Below are 25,565 nucleotides of genomic sequence, written 5' to 3'. Positions count from 1 at the left end.
CAAAGCCAGAAGACGACATCCCCACCGTTCTTTCTCGAAGGCCACAGATGTGGGACCCATTTACCTCGGAAACGCCACAAAAGTTGGCTAACAGCCGACCACTTACACAACCAAATAAATATAAAGAGCACCGATTTTAGCCAAAATAACCAAACTGCCATCTAACAATTGAATAGAGTTCCACTGCTTCAAGAATCCGACTTCCACCGCATTAAGCCCACGTTTGGATACCTCATATTTTTGTATTTGGATTTAGATTTGAGTTTTGGATAAAAATACATCAATCGTTGAACGAGACGGAGGGAGGGAGGAGGGAGGGATGTCACGCTGCAGCAACAGCAAGGTCGAGGAGCGAGCATGGTGAAAGTAATTGCCACCAAATATTGATTTCCAAATAATCTCTTGCAGAACTGATATGCAAATCGAATTTTTTTCACTGTTGTAGCTGATTTGGAAATCTAAGGATTTGATCCGGTTCCAAATTTTCAAATCTCAACTGCAAATGTGAGAAATCCAAATCTAAATCTTGTGGGTATCTAAAGATGTCCTAATGGAAACATTGATCTAAACCAGGAAATTGCCCGAATCCAATGTTGGAATTGGCATCCTATTCCAATTCCACCTGATTCTATCTATAGGTTCCAAAAAAAAAAAAAAGGAGAGAGAGACATAATAAAGGTGAGCCGCTTTATTTGAAAACAAGCAATGGAATCAAGCTTTTCGAGGAGTTGATTTTTATTTGTATTCATGCCTTTTGGAAAGAGCCGCTATCAAGTTCTTGTCTAGATGAAGGATGGGGTTGGGTAACTAGGTCTGTCTTAGTCCACTCATTACATTAATGGGTGGAAATATCAACATTTAATGGATAAATTACAGCTTGATGAGTTGCCATGTCCTGAAAATCATTTTTTGGGTCCCACGAAGGGTTGATCTTATATAGATCGACCATTAAGAGGGGGCCACATGGTCCTCTCTAACACTAAAATTTATAGATTTTGGGGTGGAGAGGGCACTTCGAATAAGGGATTCTATGTGCTTTGCTGGAACAGGCAAGTAAATTCGTGTGTTTGAATGGTTGTAAGGAAAAGCGCCTAACGTTAACAATGTTTAGGATTTTCTCGGCTTAATGTCGTGTAAACTCCTCTAAAAAAAGAGAAAAAGAACTCCTCTAATTAGCAATTTAGTAGTAGTTGCAGGGAAAAAAAGTAACAAAAAAGGGTTTTACTAACGTTAGGGCACTTGCTAAGCATCATTTAATTGCCCTAGCGAATTTGAATTTACACATACTTCTAGACTTCATGCTTTGAGATTTTTTCCTCACACTATGTGTAAATTCAAGATCCCAAGGGCAATTAAATGGAGCGTAAGGCACTTGTTAGCAAAACCCGCAAAAATTTAGTATATTTGGGAAGAGTATAACGGCGTAATTTTCTGGGCCTCAAGTAAATCCTAGGTAGATCAAGCATTACAAAAGTTTGTCTCCTCCCTAGTTGTAATGGTTTCAAATTTCGACCGAAATCCGAAATTTTGGGTTTCTCGAAATTGGGGATACTCGAAACGTTACATTATTTCGTCCTAAATTTCACTTTTTTTTTAAGGAAATTCACCAAAAATCAAATATCATTTTTTATTTATTTACTATTTACCCGAAATGTTGGCCAAAATTTGGTTATCAATCCTGATAAAAAAAAAAATAGAGATAGCCGACTATCGGAATCGAACCGATGACCATCGCATTACAAATGCGATGCTCTAACCTCTGAGCTAAGCGGGCTCATATAACATAAATAGTGCGTTAATAGGAATTCGGGAAACTATTGGGATCTTAGCTATTGGCTATTAATAATTATTAATATTATATGAATTATGATTTTCTTTTTTGTTATTTTCTATTTGATTATTTATTTTAAAATATTAGTTATTTTGGCCAAAATTTCTATTTCAATGAGGACCAAAACGCATTCCAAAACCGGAATTTGAAACCATGTTGACTACTTATACCACTAATCTACACGATAATCATCTGCATCCAAACAAATCTTAAGTCAAGGGAAGTGACGTTTTGACAATAGCACTACCTCACTTTGTCTTTTTCTCTTTTTGTGGGCTTTTGAGAGCTTTTTGGGAACTGTAATAATTCTTGACCCTAATTTGGGGATAAGTTTCTTCATTAGTCAAAAAAGGCTACGTTGTAGAAAATCCCTAATCTAGATAATTTTTATCTTTAAGACTCCTGTACATATCTAAACTAATTTATTCCAGCCCAAGTGGGACCCAAACACATAACACATGTTTTTCTCCGTACACTTTCATTCCATGCTATTTTAAAAGGACTCTGCTAAATAAGCCAGTAATTAAATAAAGATTCAGGGGCATTTTATTCATTCCAACCTTCCTCGAACCTTCCCTCATTTCTCTTCCCTTTCTTCTAAAATCTATTTTTAGCTTCTCCTTCCTTCTTTCATACTGAGCTCCTCTCCTACCAAACCCTAACCCTAACCCTAACCTTCTCGTTTTTCTTATGATGTCCCGACCGGATCTCGGCCGGGAATCATACGGAAAAAGTAAATCAGCCTCTTTTCACGGCAGACTTCCGGCGAACTCCGACCGGCCGGAGCAGATTCAACGGCCGGAAAGTCATCCGGAGCTTCTCCGAAAAAGAGGAGCGATTGCCGGAAATCCGATCTCGCCGGAAAACGGGAGCCGGAGGCTGACGAAGCTGCTTCTAAACGTGACGATTCAACGGAGTCTGGGGCCGGTTCATGTCCTAATGTCGCCGGAAAATATGGTATCGGATCTGATAAAAGCTTCAGTTGAGATTTATGTGAAGGATGGGAGAAGGCCTTTGTTGGAGGATACTAATCCTCAGGGTTTTGAGCTTCATTACTCACAGTTTAGCTTAGAAAGTAAGATTTTTCGATTCTCTGCAGCATAATAAGGGCAATGATATATTCGAGGCGATGATTTTTTCGTCCCCTGTAGGATAATGCGCCCCACTGTTATGTTACAAGGGGGTGCATTATCCTACAGAGGGGCGAAAAACTTATCTATCTATATTCACACCCCTTTTCACGTGAATTCTGGCAGACTTTAACGAAAATGCCACCAAATTTTAGTAAATGACTATATCTGTGGCTATTCTTCTTGTTCTGTGTTTTAAACTTTTAAAATGGTTGTTGCATCGGGAAAGTGATCTACATGCTTCTTGTTTTGATAACGGCACTCGTTACATAATTTGTGTTTTTATATGGTGTAAGCCTGTATAGTACAGCATTTTTGGGAAGTAATGTATGAGATGATCCAAACCGTCCATTTCATGGGCCACAACGTAAATAGGTCGTGCCCCAAAAATCATTTCCTTAGGATGATCCTAGCACTCTGTTCTATAGAGGTTTTGTTAAAATGCAGTTCATCTATAGATCAGAGGGCTAAGATCATCCTACAGAAGTGATTTTTAGGGCACAATCTATTTACGTTTTTTGCCCATCAAATGAACCGTTTGGATGATACATCCTTTAGTGTAAGCCTACTATACTTTCTGAAAAACACTGGTGTATTTTTTAGAAAGTACTGTATGGCTTACATTATAGGATGATCCAAACCGTCTATTTGATGGGCCACAAGTTAAAGAGGTTCTGCCCAAAAAATCATTTCCATAGGATGATATTAGACCTCTGGTCTAGAGAGGAACTGATGGAAACCTCTCTAGATTGGAGGGATGGGATCATACTAATAATGTTGCTATTTACAGTAATAACTGCTCATTTTTTAAATTTTCTTTCTTTTTATTTTTTCAAATAAAGATCCATAGTAGGGGTGTTTTATTTAGGTAATGCGGGTATCCTTCTTCAAAGTTGAAAATCCTAAGATTTTATTTAGATACTTCCTTATGAGAATTTATATGATGGGTGGCCGTGAAAACACGTGAAGTCTGAAAAAAGTAGGTACGGCCCGCTTTTCTCGATGATCCAAACTGTTCATCTGTTTGGGCACAACTCAAATAGGTTGTGTCCGAAAAATCATTTCCATAGGATGATCCTAACCCTCCGAAAAAGTGGGCCGTACCTACTTTTTTCAGTCTTCACGCGTTTTCACCGCCACCCATCGTATAAATTCTCCCTTCTTATTTTCTCTCTCCAAAGACTGAATTTTTAATTGGGGTGTTTTACTTCTTTTGATGCAGGCTTGAATCTCGAAGACCATTCTGTTTTTTCTTTTTTAACTTTTTATTTTTTATTTTGATGCAGGCTTGAATCCCAAGGAGAAGTTGATAAACCTGGGATCCCGCAACTTCTTTCTTTGTCCAAATTCGTGCTCAAATGAAGCAACAAAGTCCACAAAGACCTCTTCTCCATGTTTAAGATTCATGGGTTTCTTGGTGCAATTCCTTTCTCAATAATTTGATTTGTCATTCTGTTAAGCTGTGAAAATTCACAGTAAATAAGAGCTTTTGATATCATAAGTCTCTCTCTCTCTCACACACACACACACAAGCCCGTGTCTATTTGGTTGCACAAAAGCCGGGCTGGCTTAGGTATTTTGGTATAGCATTAAAATCCAAGAAGACTACTAGGGATGTCTCTTGCTCGTCTAGTGAACTCCCAACAAAATCCAACCAAAAAACCACAAAAGGTGATTTTTTTGGGAATGATGCTTTTTTTCTCATCCTTCCTTTCTTCTCTCTATATTCACTATGACGCCCCCACCACTACGAGGTTGTCAACCAAACTCTGCTTATCAATGACTACCATTCTAAGAGGTAACTACTATACACGGCTTGTCTCGTCCATGTTGACTACTTAAACTACTACTCTACGAGGTAAATACCTGCAACTAAACTGAAAAATGTTTACAACCAAAGTAGGACGTAGGACACTCCGATTGACGGTCCAGATCGAAATAGATCGCAACGACTCGTAAAGTCTGATCCGAAGGCAGTAAAAGGATCGGACGAATAAGAAAAGAAATCCGACGGATTGTGATGAAGACATAGGCAGATCCAATCCAAAATAGATCCATTGATGCCCCTAGCTAGTTACGATTAATATATGGTTGGGAATCGCATTTGCTAGCTCAGAATCCTGCTTTTATGCAAAATGTTACTTTTACAATAAATGGTAATATACGATTTTTGGGGTGTACAAGGCTACAAGCTATAAAATTTGGCTCCAGACCCCTTAATCGGGGGGGGGGGGGGGGTGTGTGGAAATATCAATTCCTTCTAAATATAAAAATTAGGCGTGGATTTGATATTTCCACCACCCCTGCTATTAGAGGGGCTGAAGGAACTTCCTCCAGACGGTCTGGAGCCAAGTATTCTTCGTGTACAAGAGTACATAGCGGGGCACACACGTGAGAGTAATTACTGTTTATCTTGTAGAATATAACTAGTTGCAGACCTGTGCGATGCACTGGACGCGGATTTTTTATTATTATTGGACCCAAAACTAAACACAATATTGAACCTAATACAGTTTTGGAATGAAAATTGATTGTTAAAATCCAAATGCCCTGTTTGTTTCCAAAATTGATTATTGGACTAGGAAAATAAACACAATATTCAGGCCAATAATCAGTTCATCATGAAAATTGATTGTCAAAATAGGTTATTGGACATGGCTTTTTTAGTTGAAATGAGAAAGTAAAACAACCTTAAAAACTATTTATCTTTCAAAGGGTTGCAAAATATTACTCATATTAAGACCAACCAAAAAAATATAACTCAACAAACAACAGAGACTGCGTAGTGGCGACTTTTGAAAAACAGAGGAAATAACATTCCGTACCTCGGAAGCAATTTATTAATCAGTGGAAATGACGAATTGAACAAAAAATAATGGCCAATGAACTAAATATTAATGGCCGATTGTGCATGAAAAAAATGCCATGTAGAGGAAGTACTTTTAAAAACCAGATGGGCTCTTGGGAGAACTTTGAGGAGTTGGTAAAATTGAGATAGTGTGATAAAGATTATAAGAACCTATTGGACTCTTGGGAGAACTTTTAGTAACAAATCTTCAGAAATTTTATTAAGTCTTCAAAATGTATTGGACTATTTGAGAGAGTTTTAGAAATGTTGATAGCTTTTAAGATGTTAAAGTATAAAAGATAAATAACGCCTTTCTCCAAAAGCTTAAGCTTTTGGAGAAGTTGGTTAGTTAACATGGTATCAAAGCCAAAGGTCTCGAGTTCAAAACTCCCAAATAGCAAAAATCCACATGTGATGGTCGGCCCAAAGTGGGACCACATGTGCCACGTGTTTGCCGAGTGGGCCACACGTGCGAGGGAGTGTTAAAGTATAAAAGATAAATAACGCCTTTCTCCAAAAGCTTAAGCTTTTGGAGAAGTTGGTTAGTTAACAAAGATGGATGGGATTTATTATTGGAAACAAGATTTTAGGGATATCTTATTATTGGCAATCACAAGATTGGCAAGCTATGCAATATAGGAAATACAAATAATGGAAAGCTTGCATGTATTCCATTATCTTTAGCATGATTTGGGCATTATTTTTGGCATGAGATTTGCCATGATTTGGGAACTTACCTTCATTGTATTATTCACTTTCTTTATTTACATTATTGTAACATGTGTAGATATATACACACTTTCTTATTGGAATGAGATATACGATTCATTTGCTATTCCCTTTCTTGAATTAGTTTGTCATCTTTGTTTTCTACAGGATTGGACTTAGATGAGTAGATTTTTAGGAAGCAAAGAAGCCAATCTTTTGAGAGAGTTTTTAGGAATGTGAGAACTATAACTATTGCGTGGATTGGATTTAGACGAGAAAGTTTATAGGAAGCAAAGAAGCAAAGTCATTTGTGACTCTTGGGAAAGTGTAGAATCGTAAATTTCTCTAATTGAGTATTTAGGCAAAAAATCAGCTACTTTGCTATTTTTTTCCTAATCGTGAATCTTGTGAGAAAAGGAAACTAGGTATAGAAGGGTGCCACGTGGCGCACCCACGTCGTCTAGGATTCTGTTTTACATATGATGACGCTGCCATATGGCTTTGGTCCCATCCCAAAAGGACATTCTATGCTTAAAATAAAGGACTACAAAAATCAACAGTTTTAACCGCTCTCATGGAACCCTAAACAAGGCATGGTGGGTCAAGTGCCTAGGATCTAGTGGTGCAAATCGGGTCAGGTTGAGGCCAACCTGACCCGATTTCCAACCCGACGAGGTTCAACCCGACCCGACCCAAGGAACAATTTTATCCAACCCGACCCGAGTTCAACCCGAATTTTTAAGCTTTCAAAAAAAAAAAAAAAAATTATAAAAAATATCGGGTTTCACTCGGGTCGGGTGGGGTCAGGTTGCCCAAACCCTCAACCTGAAGCCAACCCTGTTAGTGTTTGATACAATATGAACACCGGCAACGGATCTTAGCGATTCAACATTGAGAAAATCACAGATAACAATATTGAATAAATTGAAATGAGAAAAAGACATACCGGAAGCCATGAATGTTGTTTTTTCTTTCTCTTAAGGTTTCTTTTTGCTAAACAATAGTCGGTGATGGGGACCAGTTTCTTTCTCTTCAAGCGTGGATTCTCAAGGATTGAAACGAATTCGTTGTTAGCAAATAGGACCCAAGAGTTCTTTTTATAAGCGTTTGTGAGAAGAGATGCGACTCCTCATTGCGCCGATCCCTCTCCCCAAACGTCTCTTTTTTCAAACGTTTATACCTTTTCACACTAAATGATCTTAACCGTCGATCTTGCAACATCCATATCCACTGTTAGGATTATTTCCTAACATTCTCCCACTTGGCTAGCAAGATCTTTGAGCCAAACATAAGGATCATAACTTTAAATTAGTTAGATAATAAACACAACATTCCGTTTAGCAAAAACTACTAACAACAAACCATATAACCATTGGGTCACCAACTCTACCCAATAGCCTACCACATGATTTTATTATTAGTAATTCTCACTAACATGAATGTAAAAGCATACATGCATAAGATGTAAACATTGTCCAAAACAGTCATACAGACACATTCTACCTCTTATTAACAATTCATTTACAAAATGTGCACGAAATGGAGCGGTAGAAAATAATCATAATATATATCAGAATCATAAAATATAATGTGATCACAACAATGTATCTCAATACCAAATGCAGACTCCCACTATCATAGGCTATCAAAAGTGTCAACCAATCCCATGCACGCTACATGCTCTCTGAAGAGCTTTGGTGACAAGCCTTTAGTTAAGGGATCCGCCAACATAAGTGCGGTGCTTATGTATTCCACAGATACATGCTGATTCTGAACTCTTTCCCTCATAACAAGATACTTTAGATCTATATACTTCGAGCCGTCTCTAGACTTGTTGTTCTTGGAAAAGAAAACCGCAGCGGAATTATCACAGAGAAGTTTCAGCGGTCTCTCAATAGAATCAATCAAATTAAGCCCTGAAAGAAAAGTTCGCAGCCATAAAGCGTGAGCCGAAGCCTCCGAACATGAAATAAACTCTGCCTCCATAGTGGATGAAGCCGTCATTCTCTGCTTGACGCTTCTCCAAGAAATAGGTCCTCCTGAAAGCATAAAAATATAACCAGAAGTGGACCGATGGGTGTCCCGACAACCAGCCAAGTCGGAATCAGAATAGCCAATCACCTCAAGGCTATCCGATCTCCTAAATGTGAGCATGTAATCTGAAGTCCCTCGCAGGTAAGCATAACCTTTTTGGCTGCCTTCTAGTGATCCAGACCTGGGTCACTTTGGTATCTACCAAGCATGCCAACTGCAAATGAAATATCTGGACGGGTACAGACTTGAGCATACATGAGGCTACCAACAGCGGAAGCATAAGGAATATGTCTCATCTCATCCCGTTCCAGTGCGTTCCTGGGACATTGTAACTGACTGAATACATCGCCCTTAACTATAGGGGCAAGACTAGGGGAGCACCTCTCCATGCTGAATCTCTTAAGGACTTTTTCTATATAGGTCTTCTGAGACAATCCCAGCAATCCTCGAGTCTTATCTCGATGAATCTCTATTCCGATAACATAGGAAGCTTCACCAAGATCTTTCATATCAAAATTCCTTGAGAGGAATTGTTTTGTTTCTTTCAGCATGCCTAGGTTACTACTGGCAAGTAGTATATCATCAACATATAACACTAGGATGATAAATCGACTCCCACTAACCTTAAGATATATGCATTGATCTACAACATTTTCCTTGAACCCAAAACTAGACACTGCCTCATGAAATTTCAGATACCACTGCCTAGAAGCCTGCTTAAGTCCGTAAATGGACTTTTTAAGCCTACAGCCTAGGTGTTCTTCGCTCTCAGCCTTAAAACCTTCAGGCTGAATCATATAGACATCCTCATGAAGATCACCATTTAAAAAATCAGTCTTCACATCCATCTGGTGTAACTCTAAGTTATAATGAGTCACCAAAGCAATGTCTATCCTCAAGGAGTCTTTCCTTGATACTGGAGAGAAAGTCTCTTTGGAGTCTATTCCCTCTTTCTGAGTGAACCCCTTAGCGACTAGTCTGGCCTTATATCTTTCAATACCGCCCTTAGAGTCTCTTTTGGTCTTGAAGACCCATTTACAGCCTACAGGCTTGACCCCTTTAGGTAACTCGGTGAGTTCCCAAACACGGTTCTTTTCCATCGAGAGCAACTCATCATTCATGGATCCAAGCCACTGAGCTGATCGGTCGCTATTTATGTCCTGACCTCCTCTCTCTCTGTGACCTACGCACAGATTGCTCAACGACAATCGTTGCTGGAACATCAGGAATGTGGGGCGAAACCTCCAATGTGCCATCTAGTGCATCAATATCCTCAGGTGGAGGAATCGACACTACTCTTTCTTGGATTACCGGTATTGGAACAAATATCCGGTTCTCCTCAAAAGTAAGTGACCTAGGCACAGAGCTCCCACTGAGATCACCATCCTCTAAGAATACAGCGTATCTAGTCTCTACAATCCGGGTGCTATGAGTAGAACTATAGAACCCATAACCCTTAGACCGTTCAGGGTAACCTATGAAGTAACAAGAGATGGTCCTAGCATCTAACTTTCTCAGCTGTGGGTTATATATTTTGGCTTCAGCCATACAGCCCCAAACATGCAAATATCCTAGCTTAGGCTTTTTACCGGCCCATAACTCATAAGGGGTCTTAGCCACAGCTTTACTTGGTACACGGTTTAGGATATGAACGGTTGTTTTCAATGCTTCTCCCCACAAGGACTCAGGCAATGGTGAATTGCAAATCATGCTCCTCACCATATCCATAAGAGTACGGTTTCGTCTCTCAGCAACACCATTTTGCTCAGGTGTACCTGGCATCGTGTGCTGAGCGACAACACCATTCTCCTGTAGGTAAAGTGCGAACGCACCTGGACTGTGGCTCGTATCGGAATATCTGCCATAGTACTCCCCACCTCTATCGGACCTCACAACCTTAATCTTCCGGTCAAGTTGTAACTCAATCTCAGCCTTATAGATCTTAAAGGTGTCCAGTGCTTCCGACTTTTTTTTGATGAGATAGACGTAGCTAAAACGTGAAAAGTTATCGATAAAGGTAATGAAATATCTCTCGCCACTTAGGGCAGGAGTAGAAAATGGCCCACAGATATCAGTGTGAATAACTTCTAACAGGCCGGTACTCCTAGTGGCGTCCTTCTTACTAGTTTTGGTTTGTTTACCATTAAGACACTGCCTACAAATCCTGAAATTAGAAAAGTCAAGAGGAGGAAGAACTCCATCCTTCACCAATCTTTCCATACGACTAATGGAAATGTGGCCTAAACGCTTATGCCACAAACTGGAAGAGTTTTCATCAGCTCGACCCCGTTTATTGCCACGGTAACTGATTTCCTCATTCACATGCATGGATAACAGAGAATGTGCAAACGAGCTATCTAAATTAATCATATATAGATTGCCCACAAGAGGACCAGAACCAACAACATTGGAATCATGGAGTAATGTAAAACCTTTATTCCCAAACTTAAATTCAAATCCAGAGGAATCAAGTCTGGATACAGATATAAGGTTTCTGATCATGGCAGGTACATAAAATGTGTCTTCCAAATACATAATGAAGCCACTATCTAATACAAGACGAAAAGTGCCAATAGCCTTGACGTCTGCTTCTACTCCATTTCCCATCTTAATGGTTCGCTCCCCTTTCCTGAGTCTCCGTCTCTCTTGAAATCCCTGCAAGGAATTCGAGATGTGAATAGTGGAACCTGTATCTATCCACCAGGTATTTCTAGGAGCATTTACAAGGAAAGATTCATGACAAATAAAAATTGAATTATGCAGCCACTCTTCATACTTGGAGCAATCTTTCTTTATGTGACCAAGTTTCTTACAGAAATGGCACCTAATGCGATTTTTTATCCCACCGGTCAAGCCCTGAGCCGAGCCACTTGCTACCTTCTTCTTGCATTTCCCAAAGCCCTTTCCTTTGGTTTTCTTCTTGAAGTGACCCTTCAATGTTCCATCTGTGGTGTAATGAACACTTTCAGGTTGCTCGGTCTTCAACCTCTCTTCTTCTTGAACACACATGGCTATGAGTTCACTCATTTCCCACTTCTCTTTCTGCGTATTGTAATTAATTTTAAATGGAGTAAACTGCGCAGGAAGAGATGTCATCATGAAATGAACAAGGAAACCCTCAGAGATCTCCATGTTCATTTTCTTTATATGGGAGGCCATGTCATTCATTCGCATAATGTGCTCTCTCACACCACTACTTCCATTGTACTTCATAGTGATCATCTTCATCATTAGTGTACTGGCAAGAGCCTTAGACGATCCCTTAAACTGATCCTCTACTGCCTGTAGGTACTCGCTAGCAGTAAATTCCTCATTTTCCTCTGAGTCGGGAATGCCTCATCGGATAGAGGTAGAGATCGTGCTTTTCATAATCATAAGGCTCATGCGGTTTGACCGTTCCTATTTTTCATAGGTAGCCAAATCCGCAGCAGTAGTTTCATTAGAAGGCACTTCAGGTTTGTCATTCCTAAGTGCACAATCTAGGTCCAAACACCCTAAGACTATGTGAATATGATCCTTCCATTTTCCGAAATTAGTCCCACTCAAAACCTCGATCCCGGACAAATAACTAGAGATAGAACTAGGGTTCAATGCTGTAGACGAAAAAGACAGACAGTTACAATTTTGCTCACTCTCTAAGACACCATTTAAATCCACAAAAGGAGTTTATTCAGTAAAATCCACGATTTAATGTAATCCAACTTTAAAATAAATGACTAAAGTAAACAGAAACACAAAATACATAAGTGTGTTCTTGATGGAACACCCGATGTGTCACCGTGGGATGTCCGTTGGGCCATGCCATGATACACATTTGGTTCCATTTTTAAGTCAATTTATCTTTAGGGAAGTCAGTTGGATAGCCTAGAATCACAGAAACACATAAATGTGATTCTAGGAAGACACAAGCGTATCATCATGGGTCGTCTGTTGGGCCGTGCCACGACACACATTTGGCTCTCATCCATGAGACTAACTAGGGCCAAATAACTCTATACTTAAGGTACACAGCACCGTTGGGCAGAAGCGCAACCCCAAACCAAGTTATCCAGGCCTAGCCCTCTCACACCGCATATTTGTGCAAAGCAACAGTCATCCGTTGGGCTGAGTGTTGCTCTTGGACAAATAGAAGCAACTTAAAGTGGTTTTGTAGTTCATAATATGTCACTATATGCGACACTGTTATTTATTTAAACCACTAATCCTAAGCGATTCCGTTTCCCAGTCGGAATCACAATTCTTTGTTCATTCATTTAGTGACTAATCATAACAAGATATAGTGCTACTTCAACTAAAATAATGAACAAAGTGTACAAACATGTGTACATAAAACCCGTTTTCAAGTTCCAAGAAAAATCAGAATTCAATTCTTATGGGTCAACTGATTGAATTGTACTTCTCTTATTGGAACCAAAATAATATGGGTTAGAGACTTAAGTGTTTGAGATTTAAACCAAACACAAAACCCAACTTTTTTAAAAAACCAACTCAAAAAATGTTCAAAAGTTTACATTGTTACGGAAGCCAAAACAGACATCAAATTTGGGTTCAGAGGGGTGGAAATCCCCTAAATCCGGATTTACCCGGCCCAAAACCCAAAAAAAATTTGACTAAAATCAAACAAATAAAACCAAATTTTGTTGAATTTACACTGTAACCATATAATACAGTGCTCAAATGAAAAAACTGACTCCAAAAATAGGTTCAGGAGGTTCCAAACCCCTAGAGCCAATATTAGCCAGACCTAAAACCCCAAAAAAATGGCAGAAATGACCAAAAATTGTCCCTGGGCCGGTTTGGGTTGGGTCTGGTGGGCCCAGACAGGTTTTGTGGGCCTTCCTTAAAATCGCGAATCCTTGATGGATCCTTAACGGGCCTGCGCGGCCCATCGGCCCATTAATGTTCATCGTTTTCTCCAACAACAGTAATAAATTTCAGAAAAATCCGAAAAAAAAAATTTCGATTTCATTTTCTGGGTTCGTTTGACATCAGATTTAGGCACCGTTTGTTGCATTGGACTCGTCTCTCGACGAACTTCACATCCATGCCGGAAAATCACCGGTCGGAGCAACCGTTTTCTGGCGGCACGCCGTTTTTCCGGCGATGTAAAAAAAAAATCCCAAAAATAAATTTTTTACAAACTCTATTTCAATCAGATTTTGTCGCCGTTTTCTCGTTAGAACCGTGGCTCTGATACCACATGTTAGTGTTCGATACAATATGAACACCAGCAACGGATCTTAGCGATTCAACATTGAGAAAATCACAGATAACAATATTGAATAAATTGAAATGAGAAAAAGACATAACGGAAGCCATGAATGTTGTTTTTTCTTTCTCTGAAGGTTTCTATTTGCTAAACAATAGTCGGTGATGGGGACCGGTTTCTTTCTCTTCAAGCGTGGATTCTCAAGGATTGAAACGAATTCGTTGTTAGCAAATAGGACCCAAGAGTTCTTTTTATAAGCGTTTGTGGGAAGAGATACGACTCCTCATCGCGCCGATACCTCTCCCCAAACGTCTCTTTTTTTCAAACGTTTATACCTTTTCACACCAAACGATCTTGACCGTCGATCTTGTAACAGCCATATCCACCGTTAGGATTATTTCCTAACAAACCCGGGTTGGGAAAACAACCCGAACTCAACCCGTGTTGCACCCCTACTCGGATATTCTGATCGAGGTGTTCTAGCAATTTGGATAGGCTTTATGGTTGCAGAGAAAAATGGATTTTCTTTTTAGCGACCGCTGAAGAAGAAAAAAACAGAGATGAGGTTTATTTTTTGCGAATTTTAGGGGAAGGAGAAGGGCATTTTGATCATTCACTGCATAGAGAAACTGGTAAGGTTTTCTCCCGTCTATTTCTTAATACCTGACATAATCTGAAAATGAGAAATTATATAATGAACGAGCTCGTATTCATAACTACCGCCCTTGATATTTGATCCAACAGCAGCATCTTAAAAACAGATAAGCTGGTTTATACCTTGGACTTCGTCATAATTTTTCCTAGAAATAGCTTATTGTACAGTATTAACAAGGTAAAGACCATCATGTTGCAATTTTTAAATGGGATATCAGCAAGACCAAGCTTTAATAATTGCAAAAAAGCAGCATGTCTTTAACTTTTTAATTTGATCGTGAGAGCTATTGGGGACTGTAACAACCCTTGACCACTCTTTACATAATAAAAGAGAAGACGGGCTTCTGCATTTATCAAAACATGGTTGTTCTGATATCATTTCCCTTTTTAAATATGCCCAATCCACGATATGTCCACAAGCTGAATTTAACTCATCAACCCTCACGTCGTGTCATAGGTTAAAACTATGTTACCCGGTTCACGGGTCCCCTTGGTTATTATTCGGGTTCTTGGGTCCATTCTTACCTGGTTAATGGGTCTGCTTGGTTCTGGTGGATACATTCTAACATTTACAAGAAGGTGACTCACCTGGTTCATGGGTCCTTTTGGTTCTGGTTCTCAGGTTCATTCTTGGTAACTTTTACAAGAATGAGATTCACCTTGTTCATGGGTCCGGGTTCATTCTTTCGAACTTTCACATAAACATGATTAATGTCTGAGTTACCTTCTTTGTTTCACTTCTATTTGCTAGTTTTGCGAGCGCTCTCGCACTGTTTGGTGGTATTTATAAGACCTTACAAATCCTTCTCAAATTCTTAAAGAAATTAGTTTTAGCGTATTATCATGAACTTTATTGCGAACATGTTTTCAATATTACATACTGTTGAGAAAGTCATTAAACATGCAGATACTTTTTAAGGATATAAAGGGAAAATATTGGGGCTGCTGAGGTTTTCGATCAATAAGCTTTTAGTAGTTGTAATAAGGAATTAAGGACTATTAACTTTAGGGAGATGATATTTTCACCACTCTGCAGTACGCATTCGCCCCCTTTTGAACGCGTACTGCAGTGGGGGTGAAAATATCATCGCCCTAACTTGTTTATCTGGTCTTGTTTTTCAACTAAACAACTTGGTAGGGCTTATCTGTTTTTGTTCTTCAACTCAAATCTACACAGACGTGATTATCCGTAAGAGTCCCAGATAATTTCCTTATCATGATGCAAGATCTCACTTTCTTAAAAAGTACATGTCATCTTGCAAAAGAGTAAAATATAGTCTAGCTTGAACATCTGAAAAACATTCAAGAAATCTCACTAGAGAATGAATGCATAGTCACCTCTGATATTCCCATCTAAGAAAATAGAGTAAAATAAAGTCTAGCGTAATCCATTTCAGCAATCAAAACAGCAAAACAAGCCGACGAGCAAGCGAAAGCAACAATCAACCCAATATCTAAGCTGTGGGATTGATCACTGCGAGCAAAATTACTTTATTTATTTCATTTCGATGGCGGTCTCATACCTCCAAAATTTATGAAGCTTACAATAGCTCCAACCTCTGTCCTTCATCTAGTAGGGTTCCACTGGAGTTCGGAACTTTGCTCCAGCATAGACGGCTGCAGAGCCAAGCTCTTCTTCAATCCTAAGCAGCTGTAAGAAACAAAACAGCAATACTCCATTGGTCAACAAACCAAGATAACACAGACCTCCCTCTCTCATTTTTTTTTTTGAACGGTAACCTCCTCACATATTGAACAAATTTATTAATTAGCGGGGAGGGGATTTACCTGGTTATATTTAGCAAGGCGTTCAGATCTGCATGGGGCTCCTGTCTTGATCTGACCCTGTTTCACAACAAACAAACAGTCAAAACCACGGTAGTTCCTGGCGGAGAGCGCTCTATGCCCATGAAAGTCTTGCTCCAACGTGCAACTTTGCTTTCCAAATAATTCAAACCCATAGTCACAAATATTTGTATCGGGAATTTCTCAGTAAGTGTCTATTTCGGGACATTTAGCGGCCGTTTGGACACGCGGATTTTAGAATCCTGGATTTCCTCAAAATTGTAGTTGGGAGACAAGAGAAGACAGAGAGCAACCGTCGTTTCTGATTTCTAGCCCTTCTTTCTGATAGCAAGAGAGCAGGCGATCGTCTCATGTTTCCAGGTTTTAGAAATCACAGAATGCGGGAGAGATTTCTAAAACCTGGTTTTCTTACTTCAAATCCAAGAAACGCTGCCAGGACAGCATACCAGCAGCTTGATCATGACCCTCTTTTACCCTGTTTTCAAACTAAAACTCTTCTTTCTAAAATCGGCGTATCCAAACAGCCCCTTAATTTTTTTTTTGATTTATATAGCGAAAAAAATAAAATTCAAAACTTACAAAAACATTAACTTTAAGAACAAAATTAAGACAACAAATAATATGTGCTTAATATGAATATTTTTGTGATATTTTCGCAATAAAAGAAAAAATATGAAAATATCTCATATCTTGGTGGTTTTTCAGAATCTCAGTAAAGTTTTGGGATTTTGTCGTTTTATTAAAAAATCGCAATATTTAAAAAAAATATATATATCGGAGATATTTGCGACTATATTCAAACCAAACATCATTGGAGTAATAAATAAGAGGTTGATTCTTACCGTAGCCAAACCCACTGAAAGGTCTGCAATGAAAGTATCCTCAGTTTCACCACTGAAACAAACAAAGAATGTTGAAACTTAGCATTGATGTTAGCAAGCAAAATATTGATTATATAGAGTATGTACATTTTAAGTTTCGTATACCTTCGGTGGCTTGCCATCACACCCCACCCGGCATGTTTAGACATTTTTACAGCTTCAATGCTCTCAGTTACAGACCCAATTTGGTTCACCTGGCCAGCATATAAAGGGAAAAGTTTAAGCACTTTTTTGTTGGAAAATATTAAGATTTTCAAAATTAAAAATATTTAACGAGCTGTATCTGAAATGGAATAATCATATAAGATTGGTGCATCTGCAAAAACTCAGTAAGGGGAAGCACTACATCAGAAGAGATGGGATTTCACCATTGTAAGAAGCCGGTGAACTTTTAAATGAATAATGGAAAACAAAGGAGAAGAAAAAGAAAAAAACATGGAATCAAAGTTGCCTCAAATATTGAAAGCTGGTGATAATACCTTCAAAAGAAGAGCATTGCAGGACTTTTCTTTGATGGCTTTCCCAACACGCTGTAGCAGCCAAATGTTGAAAATATGAGTAACATTACAACTTTGCTAGAGTAAAATTTACACATTTTCAGATTGATATACCTTTGGATTGGTGACAAGCAGATCATCACCGACAATCTGTACTTGCTGCCCAATCTCAGCAGTCATTTTAGCGTAATGCTCCCAATCATCCTGGTCAAAAGGGTCTTCAATGGATACAATTGGGTAATCAGTTACAAAGGACTTGTAGACATTCTTCAAACTATCTCCCGATATTTTCTGTGATCCATCATTATTCTGCATCGAAGAGTATAAGCAACTTGGGATTATTAAAACTCATTTTTCCAAATAAGAAGTACAGTACTGAGATTTAAAGAATATGACTTGAATTTTTTAGGGTTAGGAACCTACAAACAGGCTTTTAACTCCTATTTTGCATCCTTCAACAGTTCATCCAGGTTCCAAATTAGGTAAACAAGAAAGAGAGAGCAATCTTTACCTCCTCTTTGAAATTTAGATCATAAGTCTTATCCTTGTTATCATAAAACTCTGAAGCAGCAACATCCATCCCAATAACAACCTGCCACAAAAATCAAGCAGCACTTGTTGAGTAGATAGCTTTTTCTTTCTTCCTTTCTTTTTGTTTTGATAGTTTTTTCTTTCGTTCTTTTCTCTTTAAAAAGCAGAAACCAAGGATTAAAAGACACACCTTGCCGGTATATCCAGCCTTTGCTATAGCTGTCTTTAAGAGTTCAAGGCCCTCTTTGTTCTCCTGCATACACATGCAAATAGAAAAGAAATACTTTATTACATCATTTTTCACTTTAACAGTGTAAGGATAGACCTAATTTACAGCGCCTGAAATAATATTGCATGTCCAGTGAAATACACACTGTACACCACTCACACGGATATCCACAAAATTCATTCGAGAAATTCCGTAGGTTAGAAAATCATATAATACAACAAATCACCACCCATCTATGCATGTTCGATAATCACTATAAAAAAAGCTCGAACTATAATGCAGCGAGAAAAAAGGAAATCTAGAATGCGGGGGGGGGGGGGGGCGGAGTGAGATTTTCAGGAAAGAAAGACTGATACAATAATGGTTAGCTGACCAATGCAGATTAAGAAATAAAACTAAAAGTAGTCAAGTCCCCAATTGATTTATCCTTTAATAGTTTGATGAACCCTGCTTAAGGACAACAGTTCTTTGGAGCAATTTAAAAAAAAATTAAACATGATTATCATAGGCTCATTTGACAGGGTTCCAAAACTACGAGTCAAGTTGGAAATCACTCTTCAATTTCTAAAATTAATTGAGCCAAGTAAAAGAAATACTAACTTTACACGAAACAGTCAGACACTGTTATTATATAAAGAATCAGCCAAGTGAATTCCAACAGCCCAATCTTTTATAAAATGTCGCTTAAACTTGGTACTAAAACCCTGGCAAACTAATTTGACCAGAGAGGGAGTTTGGAGTCAGCAACATAAGATGGACTTCGCAGATTAAAGGTTCAACGTTGCAAACTTTAAAATGTGTAGGATACATGACTGATAATTGTCAAGAATTTTTTGAACAAGCCATGTCCACAGGTTCTTTGCCCTAATTGACTATTGCAAATCTAAACTAGTGAAATCCTACTGCCATGAAGAAATGAATGATAATGTGGCTGTCAAAAAATTCCCAGCACCAGCGGTAAAAACAATTCACATACCCATCGCAATGGGATCCACCATGGTTTTGATTTGTTAATAATGGTTCAAAACTTTTCAAGTTGAACTTTTCGAAATAATAACACGTCTATAGAAAGCAATACAAATTAAAAGGTAGCAAACCTGAATGTTGGGAGCAAAGCCACCCTCATCACCAACATTAGTGGCATCTTGACCATACTTTTTCTTAATCACAGCCTAAAAGATCAGAAGGAGAGAATTAAAAGCTGTAAAAGCTGTACAGCAAGTGATAGCTATGATGTGAAGAACCTAAACAGAATGAAAATTAACCTTTAAATGATGATAAACTTCTACACCCATCTTCATGGCCTCCTTGAAAGAAGCAGCCCCAACAGGAAGGATCATAAACTCCTACAAGATGAGAGAAAGAATAAGCATTGAAAACTTTAGCAACAACAAAAAAGCGCCTATAAATAATAGATTGTTTGTCCTGGCATTACCTGCATTGCCAGTTTATTGCCTGCATGTGATCCTCCATTGATGACATTGAATGCTGGTACCGGCAACACTAAGGTTTTGTTCCCAGCAAGGTTGGCAATGTGCTGCATGATAGAGACAGGGTAAAACGGCGGCACACTAAAAACAACACATCAAATAGTGAACACTAGGCAGAACATATTATCAGCTCCCCATACCTTGTAAAGAGGAATCTTATTCACACTAGCTCCTGCTTTACAAACAGCAAGTGAAACTGCCAATATAGCATTTGCACCAAGCTGGCATTTTAAGCAACAAATCAAACGAATTAGCATAACAGGAACACAAATTATAGTATCAACGCAAAATTAATAGCCTAAATCAATCAATAATTGAAGGCAAAGGAAGGAGATACCTTTTGTTTGCACCAACCCCACTCATTAACTGTTCCGTCAAGTTGTTGTACCATGTAGTTATCAATCTTAGTCTGCTCTGTCGGATCCTATAAAACATAGTGCGAGCATCAATCACCAGTGACTTAAAGGTAACTAGAATGTTTAACGTACAAGTTGATGGGATGAATTCAAGCCAATCAAAGGAACACATCAGTTATTTAATGAATGGAAATGTGAAGGGTTGGGGAAGTACCTTTCCAATCAGTGCGGGTCCGATTATTGCATTGACATTCTCAACCGCCTAGATCCAGGTCAAACAAAATACATCCCATGATAAGCTAACCCTCTCTAAGAAGATAACAGGTGCAGATAATGCCATTCAAAATAATAATAATAATAATAGGTGCATATGATAGGCTGAATACATCACCCAGGACGTAAATATTTGTGCAATGAACCACAATCTTTGAGGCATTGAGGGATAAAAAAAGAAAAGAAAAAAAGGTCAAGTGCATTCTTAGCCTGGGCATAATAGGATAAACTAAAGTTTAACATGAAGAAGGTGAAACGAAAATGATCTAGCCATGTTTGACACACTTGGTTCCAAACCATATGGTATCATTCATTTCTCAATTTCTTGAGATAACCAGATTGTTAACACACACTTGTACTTTAGACCGTAGAAGTTAGAAATTTCTGTATCCTTGTAACCAAATTTCAGGTGTTTATGATGGTTAGAATGCAGGAAAGTGTTGCTCAAAAGTAGAACTCCTTGACGAGGTCAGTCAATTGGTAACAAGAACACTGTTCAAGGATAGGTTTCCAAAATTGCCCATTTGATACGCATACATTTTTTATACTAAAATGTTGACCATCTCAGTGGTCTGCAAACTTAACTGTGGCATCTGATTTTATGTAACAGATTATCCAACTAAATGAATTTAAATTGCTCTAAACAAAGGATGGCTATGTTATTTCATCGACTAATGTGTTCCATGACAATTACCACATGTGCTTCCTTTGGTTCATATTTTTGGGGCTTCCTTTTCTTTCAACATGATTGATCATGCCGTCAATGTAATTTGCTTGTTTGCTTGTATTTTTCCTCGAAGGAAAAAGGGCGCACAACTGATGGGCAATACCCCTTTTTCTAAGCAAAATGCAAAGGTTACTTAGACTTCAAGGAAGGCCGTGTTGTTTTAGCATTTGGACTTGCACTCCGAACAATAACCCTGAACGATAAGCAATTGAACTACAGAAGCATATACTTTTTTTTGAATGGCAATACAGAAGCATATACTTAATTGAAGGTATGAAATAGAAGCATCACTGACCTTGAGGACACCCTTTCCGAGATAGTCTGATCCTCCATCTCTTAGTTCCAGGGCTTCATATATACCTTAAAAATAAATGAAGTACAGAATATGTAAGATTGAGTAGTCAAAACATTTTTTTTTTACAGCAGAAAATCCACAAAAAGGTAACCAAAACAAGAACTGATGCATTCCACAGCCACGAAGGGTTTATCTTGTGGAATTCAATCATGAGCCTTTCAGAAGTCTAATTACAGTTTTATATATACATAACTCATTCCTTGACCAACCAATCCTGCAGCTCAGTTTTTTTTTTTTTTACTTGTCACTAAAATACAAGAACACAACTACAAATTTTCTCTTGCCGCGAACCTTTCTAACTTGGTAGCACTTTTAGTTTCCTAAAATAAAAGACACCACTTCCACTTTTTCATGTGTGTTTAACTAACACTTCTGAATTTCTGATCCTCACTAAAAACTATAATTTTGACTACAAATTGTGAAGGCGTGTATTTGTGGTGATGGGAAGTGGGTTTGTGCTTCCAAGGTGCAATAATTAACTACAAATTGTGATTCTGGTCCTCTGGGAAAAGTGTTATTCTCTGCAATAGTACTTTAAACTATCAAAGCTTGAAGACTCATGCTCTCATAAGAACTGACCCAGGGCAAAAGTGCAAAAGTGCTCAACTAAGGCAAGTCAATAATTGAACCAATGAATTTTGTATTGACTCAGGTGAGTACAACAGTAGGTCCAAACTAGATCCATCCAGACAAGTCAATGATATATCCAATGAGTTTTTAAAGTTTTTCCTTCTAGATCTGATCATACGAGCATTATCTAGGCTTCTTGCTACTAATAAGCTACTACATTTTTTTTCATATGGATCTCCACTGTTATGGAGATAAGAAGATCAGAAAGGATGATGGGACTATCCCTGTGCCCATATTCTAATTTTTATGTGTTTTTTAGGTGTTTTCAAGTCCTTTAAGTTATAGAAGGGGTATCACGGTCTTTTCCCATCAAAATCACTTATGTTCTTACAGTTATGAGTGTTTCAAATAGAGCCCATGTATTACGAAAATTTTAAGTCAACAATTCATTAGAGGGTATTTTAGTCCAAACAAATAAGTTTTTTGTTTAGGGTTTTAGAACCTTCTAGTCCTCTTTATTTTCTTATATACGTAGCCTCATGGCACTTTTCTAGAATGTTACGCAGTGGAATGAAAAGAGATTTGAAGTCTCTCTCTCTCTGTCTCTCATGTGGATTGTATGCCTTCTGAGGTGTGATGCTTCATATTAGGTCAGTTTTCCATCTTTAAACTCATATTTCTCTCTGTCTTCATCTTCTTCTCTTTTCTCCCATCACTTTTCTCACCCTTCCTGGTTGCGTTTATAAACCACTCTTCTTTCTATCTCTATCTTTCTCCTCTTCCTGATCTTGATCTCTTTTCTTAATCTTGATCTCTCTTCTCCATCTTGATCTCTCTTCTCCATCTTGATCTCTTCTCTTGGTCTTGATTTCTTTTTCTTGATCTTGATTCCCTATTTCCTTTCTCTCTCTTCCTCTTGGCTCATTCATTTTTACCCCCCAAGTGTTCGATAAAAGTCCAATTTGAGTCTTATATGCCTTAAGTAAGTTCATCTAACGCCCTTCAAGTGTTCAGTAAAATTCCCAATTTCCCAAGGGAGCCAGGATCACATCAAAGGACCAGATGGAATTTTCATTAGGAAGGAATAGCATGATTGGTCCCAAACTAACGGGGAAACTTTTTCTTGAAAGCTCTTCTGGATGGATAAAGCTAAATTTTAATGAATGTTCACAGGTGGTCCATCATCATTGCAGGCCCCATAAGAGGCATATTTGCCCAATAGGGCAGTTTAGGAATTTATTTCCATGCTATTTAGTTTCTAGGATTTTTATTTCCATGTTTTAGTTTTAGGGCTTTTTTTTCATGTTATTTTATTTCCAGGTTATTTCAATTGGCTATATAAGGCCCTCATGTTTGAATTGAGAATACAGATTCTTCCCTATTTCTCCTTTTCTTCCCTTTTTTTGAATGGTGCCTCTTCTTCCCTTTCTCTTCTTCTTCTCCCTTCCCTCTTTCTCCTTTCGTCACCTCTTTCTCTTCTATTCTTCTCTTTCCTTCTTCTTCTTCTTCTTCTATTCTTCTTCTCTTCATCTTCTTTTTTGAGAAAAGGTAACTTCAACAGAGCCACAGATTACAGTACAAGTGAACATTAGGCTGGCAACAAGGTGTCACCCAAACCTTTACAATCTATGTACCAGTCCTCCTCTTCTCCTTTCCCCTCTATCTCCAGTTTCTCCTCCCCTGGGACACATCAGTAAAGATCATAGCCAGGTGGGCAATGGAGGAATTATTACGGATCATTTGGGAGAAATGTTAGACATTTACTTGCTAGTCTGCCCCAAGTTATGTGATTTGAGCAGAAGTGTAGGCTTTGGGTTGCAGTGCAAAGTTCCTCCACAGATTTAATGTCAAACAGTGAGGAGTAAAGGGGATTCCAAATCGGCGATGTAGATACGAAATTAAAATCCATTCAAACACAATGAAATACAACCATTGCCCATAAAAATAATTTTCTTATGAAGAAATATTAACAAAAAATTGAGGAATCGATTGGCACACCAAACATTGAATTGAATATCTGAAAGAAGGTTTCATGACCCGGATCTATACTAAATGAGTCCAAAATTCCTCTCTCTCTCTCTCTCTCTCTCTCTCTCTCTCTCTCTCTCTCTCTCTCTCTCTCTCTCTCTCTCTCTCTCTCTCTCTCACACACACACACACACACACACACACACAGCTCTGAAAGAGATGAATTCGAAACTTCTTATGAAAGAATCGAACTCAAAAAACACATGCAGAAAGACAAAATCGAGCACCAATCCAACACGCATTTCATTACAGAACGAGATTTGTGTTTTTTACCTGTTGAAGCACCGCTCGGAACAGCAGCTCTAGCTAGGGTTCCATCGGAAAGACAAATATCCACCTAAAGAAAAAAAAATCGTAGATGAATATCATAACCATGTAGAAGAATATTCAGTGAAAATCATTCCAATCAAATGTGAGAAATCACACGATCTAAAGCTGATCCGATCCGATCCGATCTAAAAATCACTTTCAACATAATAAAATTCACACGCATGTACTCAGCAGAACAATAGAGATCCAAACTAAGTCTCAAATCAAAATCAAAATCAAAACCTAACAATTAACAGAATGAAAATCACCTCTACGGTAGGATTTCCACGGCTATCGAAGATCTGCCTTGCTTTAACGGATTTGATTGTCGCCATTTCTGATTTCTCTTCGTGGTATGAGCTTTCTGCAAAATGAACTCTGTTCTTTGTAGACTGGAAATAACACTATTTGCAGGGGAGGTATTTATAGGTCATCAACCACTCAATTAATCTTGGCCGTTTGATCCTATTAAGGATATTCAACGGCTACGATGGAGTAGAACTTTCCTCTTCGCCTTCGGTCGTCACGGGATACCCGCCGCCGTGCACGTGGCATCAGTGAGGAGCATATTCTCGAGTTATCCCCTGACAAGATTACAAAATTACCCTTCTCTTTACCAAAAAAAAAAAATGCTATAACAAAGGGAGATTTCAGCACAAACAAATTTTGATATTTTCACGGACCATCTTGTCTTTTAGTATTTAAATAGCTCTCAATAGGTTATTACATTTCCCAAAAACTCTCCCCAGCGAATTAAAGAAGAAAAAGCAACTGTGTTTGTGCAACTATTAAAATATGGTTGTGCTAATAACACTTCCTATAACGAATCCTAACCTACGTATGAATGCCCGTCTTCTCCTTAGAAGAGTATAAAACGGGTGCTAGCAATCCCTTGTTTGGTTGATATCCTAGATAACCAAGTTTCTTTATGGATAGGTAAGCTGGGATTTGGCAGGGACCTACCAGTTTATTAGAAAAAGAGAAAGATGACACATTTATGGGCACGATACTACATTCTCAACTCCTCAATACTTCTTCTGAGTTACATAATCGACTAGCTTAATGAGAGTATGCTAGGTTCTTTGAGACCATCTTAGGC

General features: G+C 38.4%; 2 protein-coding genes and 1 non-coding gene across 3 annotated transcripts; 1 reads left to right on the top strand and 2 right to left on the bottom strand.

The window, feature by feature from the left end:
* Positions 1-1,701: 1,701 nt before the first annotated feature.
* TRNAT-UGU (transfer RNA threonine (anticodon UGU)) lies at positions 1,702-1,774 on the bottom strand. The gene has a single exon. It is a non-coding gene; the product is annotated as a tRNA-Thr (tRNA).
* Positions 1,775-2,390: 616 nt separating this feature from the next.
* On the top strand, positions 2,391-4,456 carry LOC143886516 (uncharacterized protein At4g22758-like). The gene is made up of 2 exons (XM_077390523.1): positions 2,391-2,906; positions 4,248-4,456. The coding sequence occupies exons 1-2, from the start codon at positions 2,522-2,524 to the stop codon at positions 4,397-4,399; spliced, it is 537 nt and encodes a 178-aa protein (XP_077246638.1). The 5' UTR covers positions 2,391-2,521; the 3' UTR covers positions 4,400-4,456.
* Positions 4,457-15,597: 11,141 nt separating this feature from the next.
* On the bottom strand, positions 15,598-24,890 carry LOC143877296 (enolase-like). Its single transcript, XM_077379284.1, has 17 exons — positions 24,736-24,890; positions 24,431-24,494; positions 21,500-21,564; positions 20,419-20,466; positions 20,186-20,272; positions 19,989-20,069; positions 19,794-19,895; positions 19,624-19,704; positions 19,456-19,530; positions 18,320-18,382; positions 18,110-18,190; positions 17,713-17,907; positions 17,581-17,631; positions 17,207-17,295; positions 17,063-17,114; positions 16,203-16,259; positions 15,598-16,065 (listed from the first exon to the last, which is right to left on the bottom strand). Exons 1-17 carry the CDS (start codon positions 24,799-24,801, stop codon positions 15,985-15,987), a joined length of 1,338 nt encoding a protein of 445 aa, XP_077235399.1. The 5' UTR covers positions 24,802-24,890; the 3' UTR covers positions 15,598-15,984.
* Between the last annotated feature and the right edge of the window lie 675 nt (positions 24,891-25,565).

Source organism: Tasmannia lanceolata, unplaced genomic scaffold (assembly GCF_043159265.1).
Source record: "Tasmannia lanceolata isolate RefF3 unplaced genomic scaffold, GAP_Taslan_0.1 ptg000002l, whole genome shotgun sequence".
NCBI lineage: Eukaryota > Viridiplantae > Streptophyta > Magnoliopsida > Canellales > Winteraceae > Tasmannia > Tasmannia lanceolata.
The sequence above is the reverse complement of the archived record's forward strand: the minus strand, read 5'-3'. Positions and strand labels throughout refer to the sequence as shown.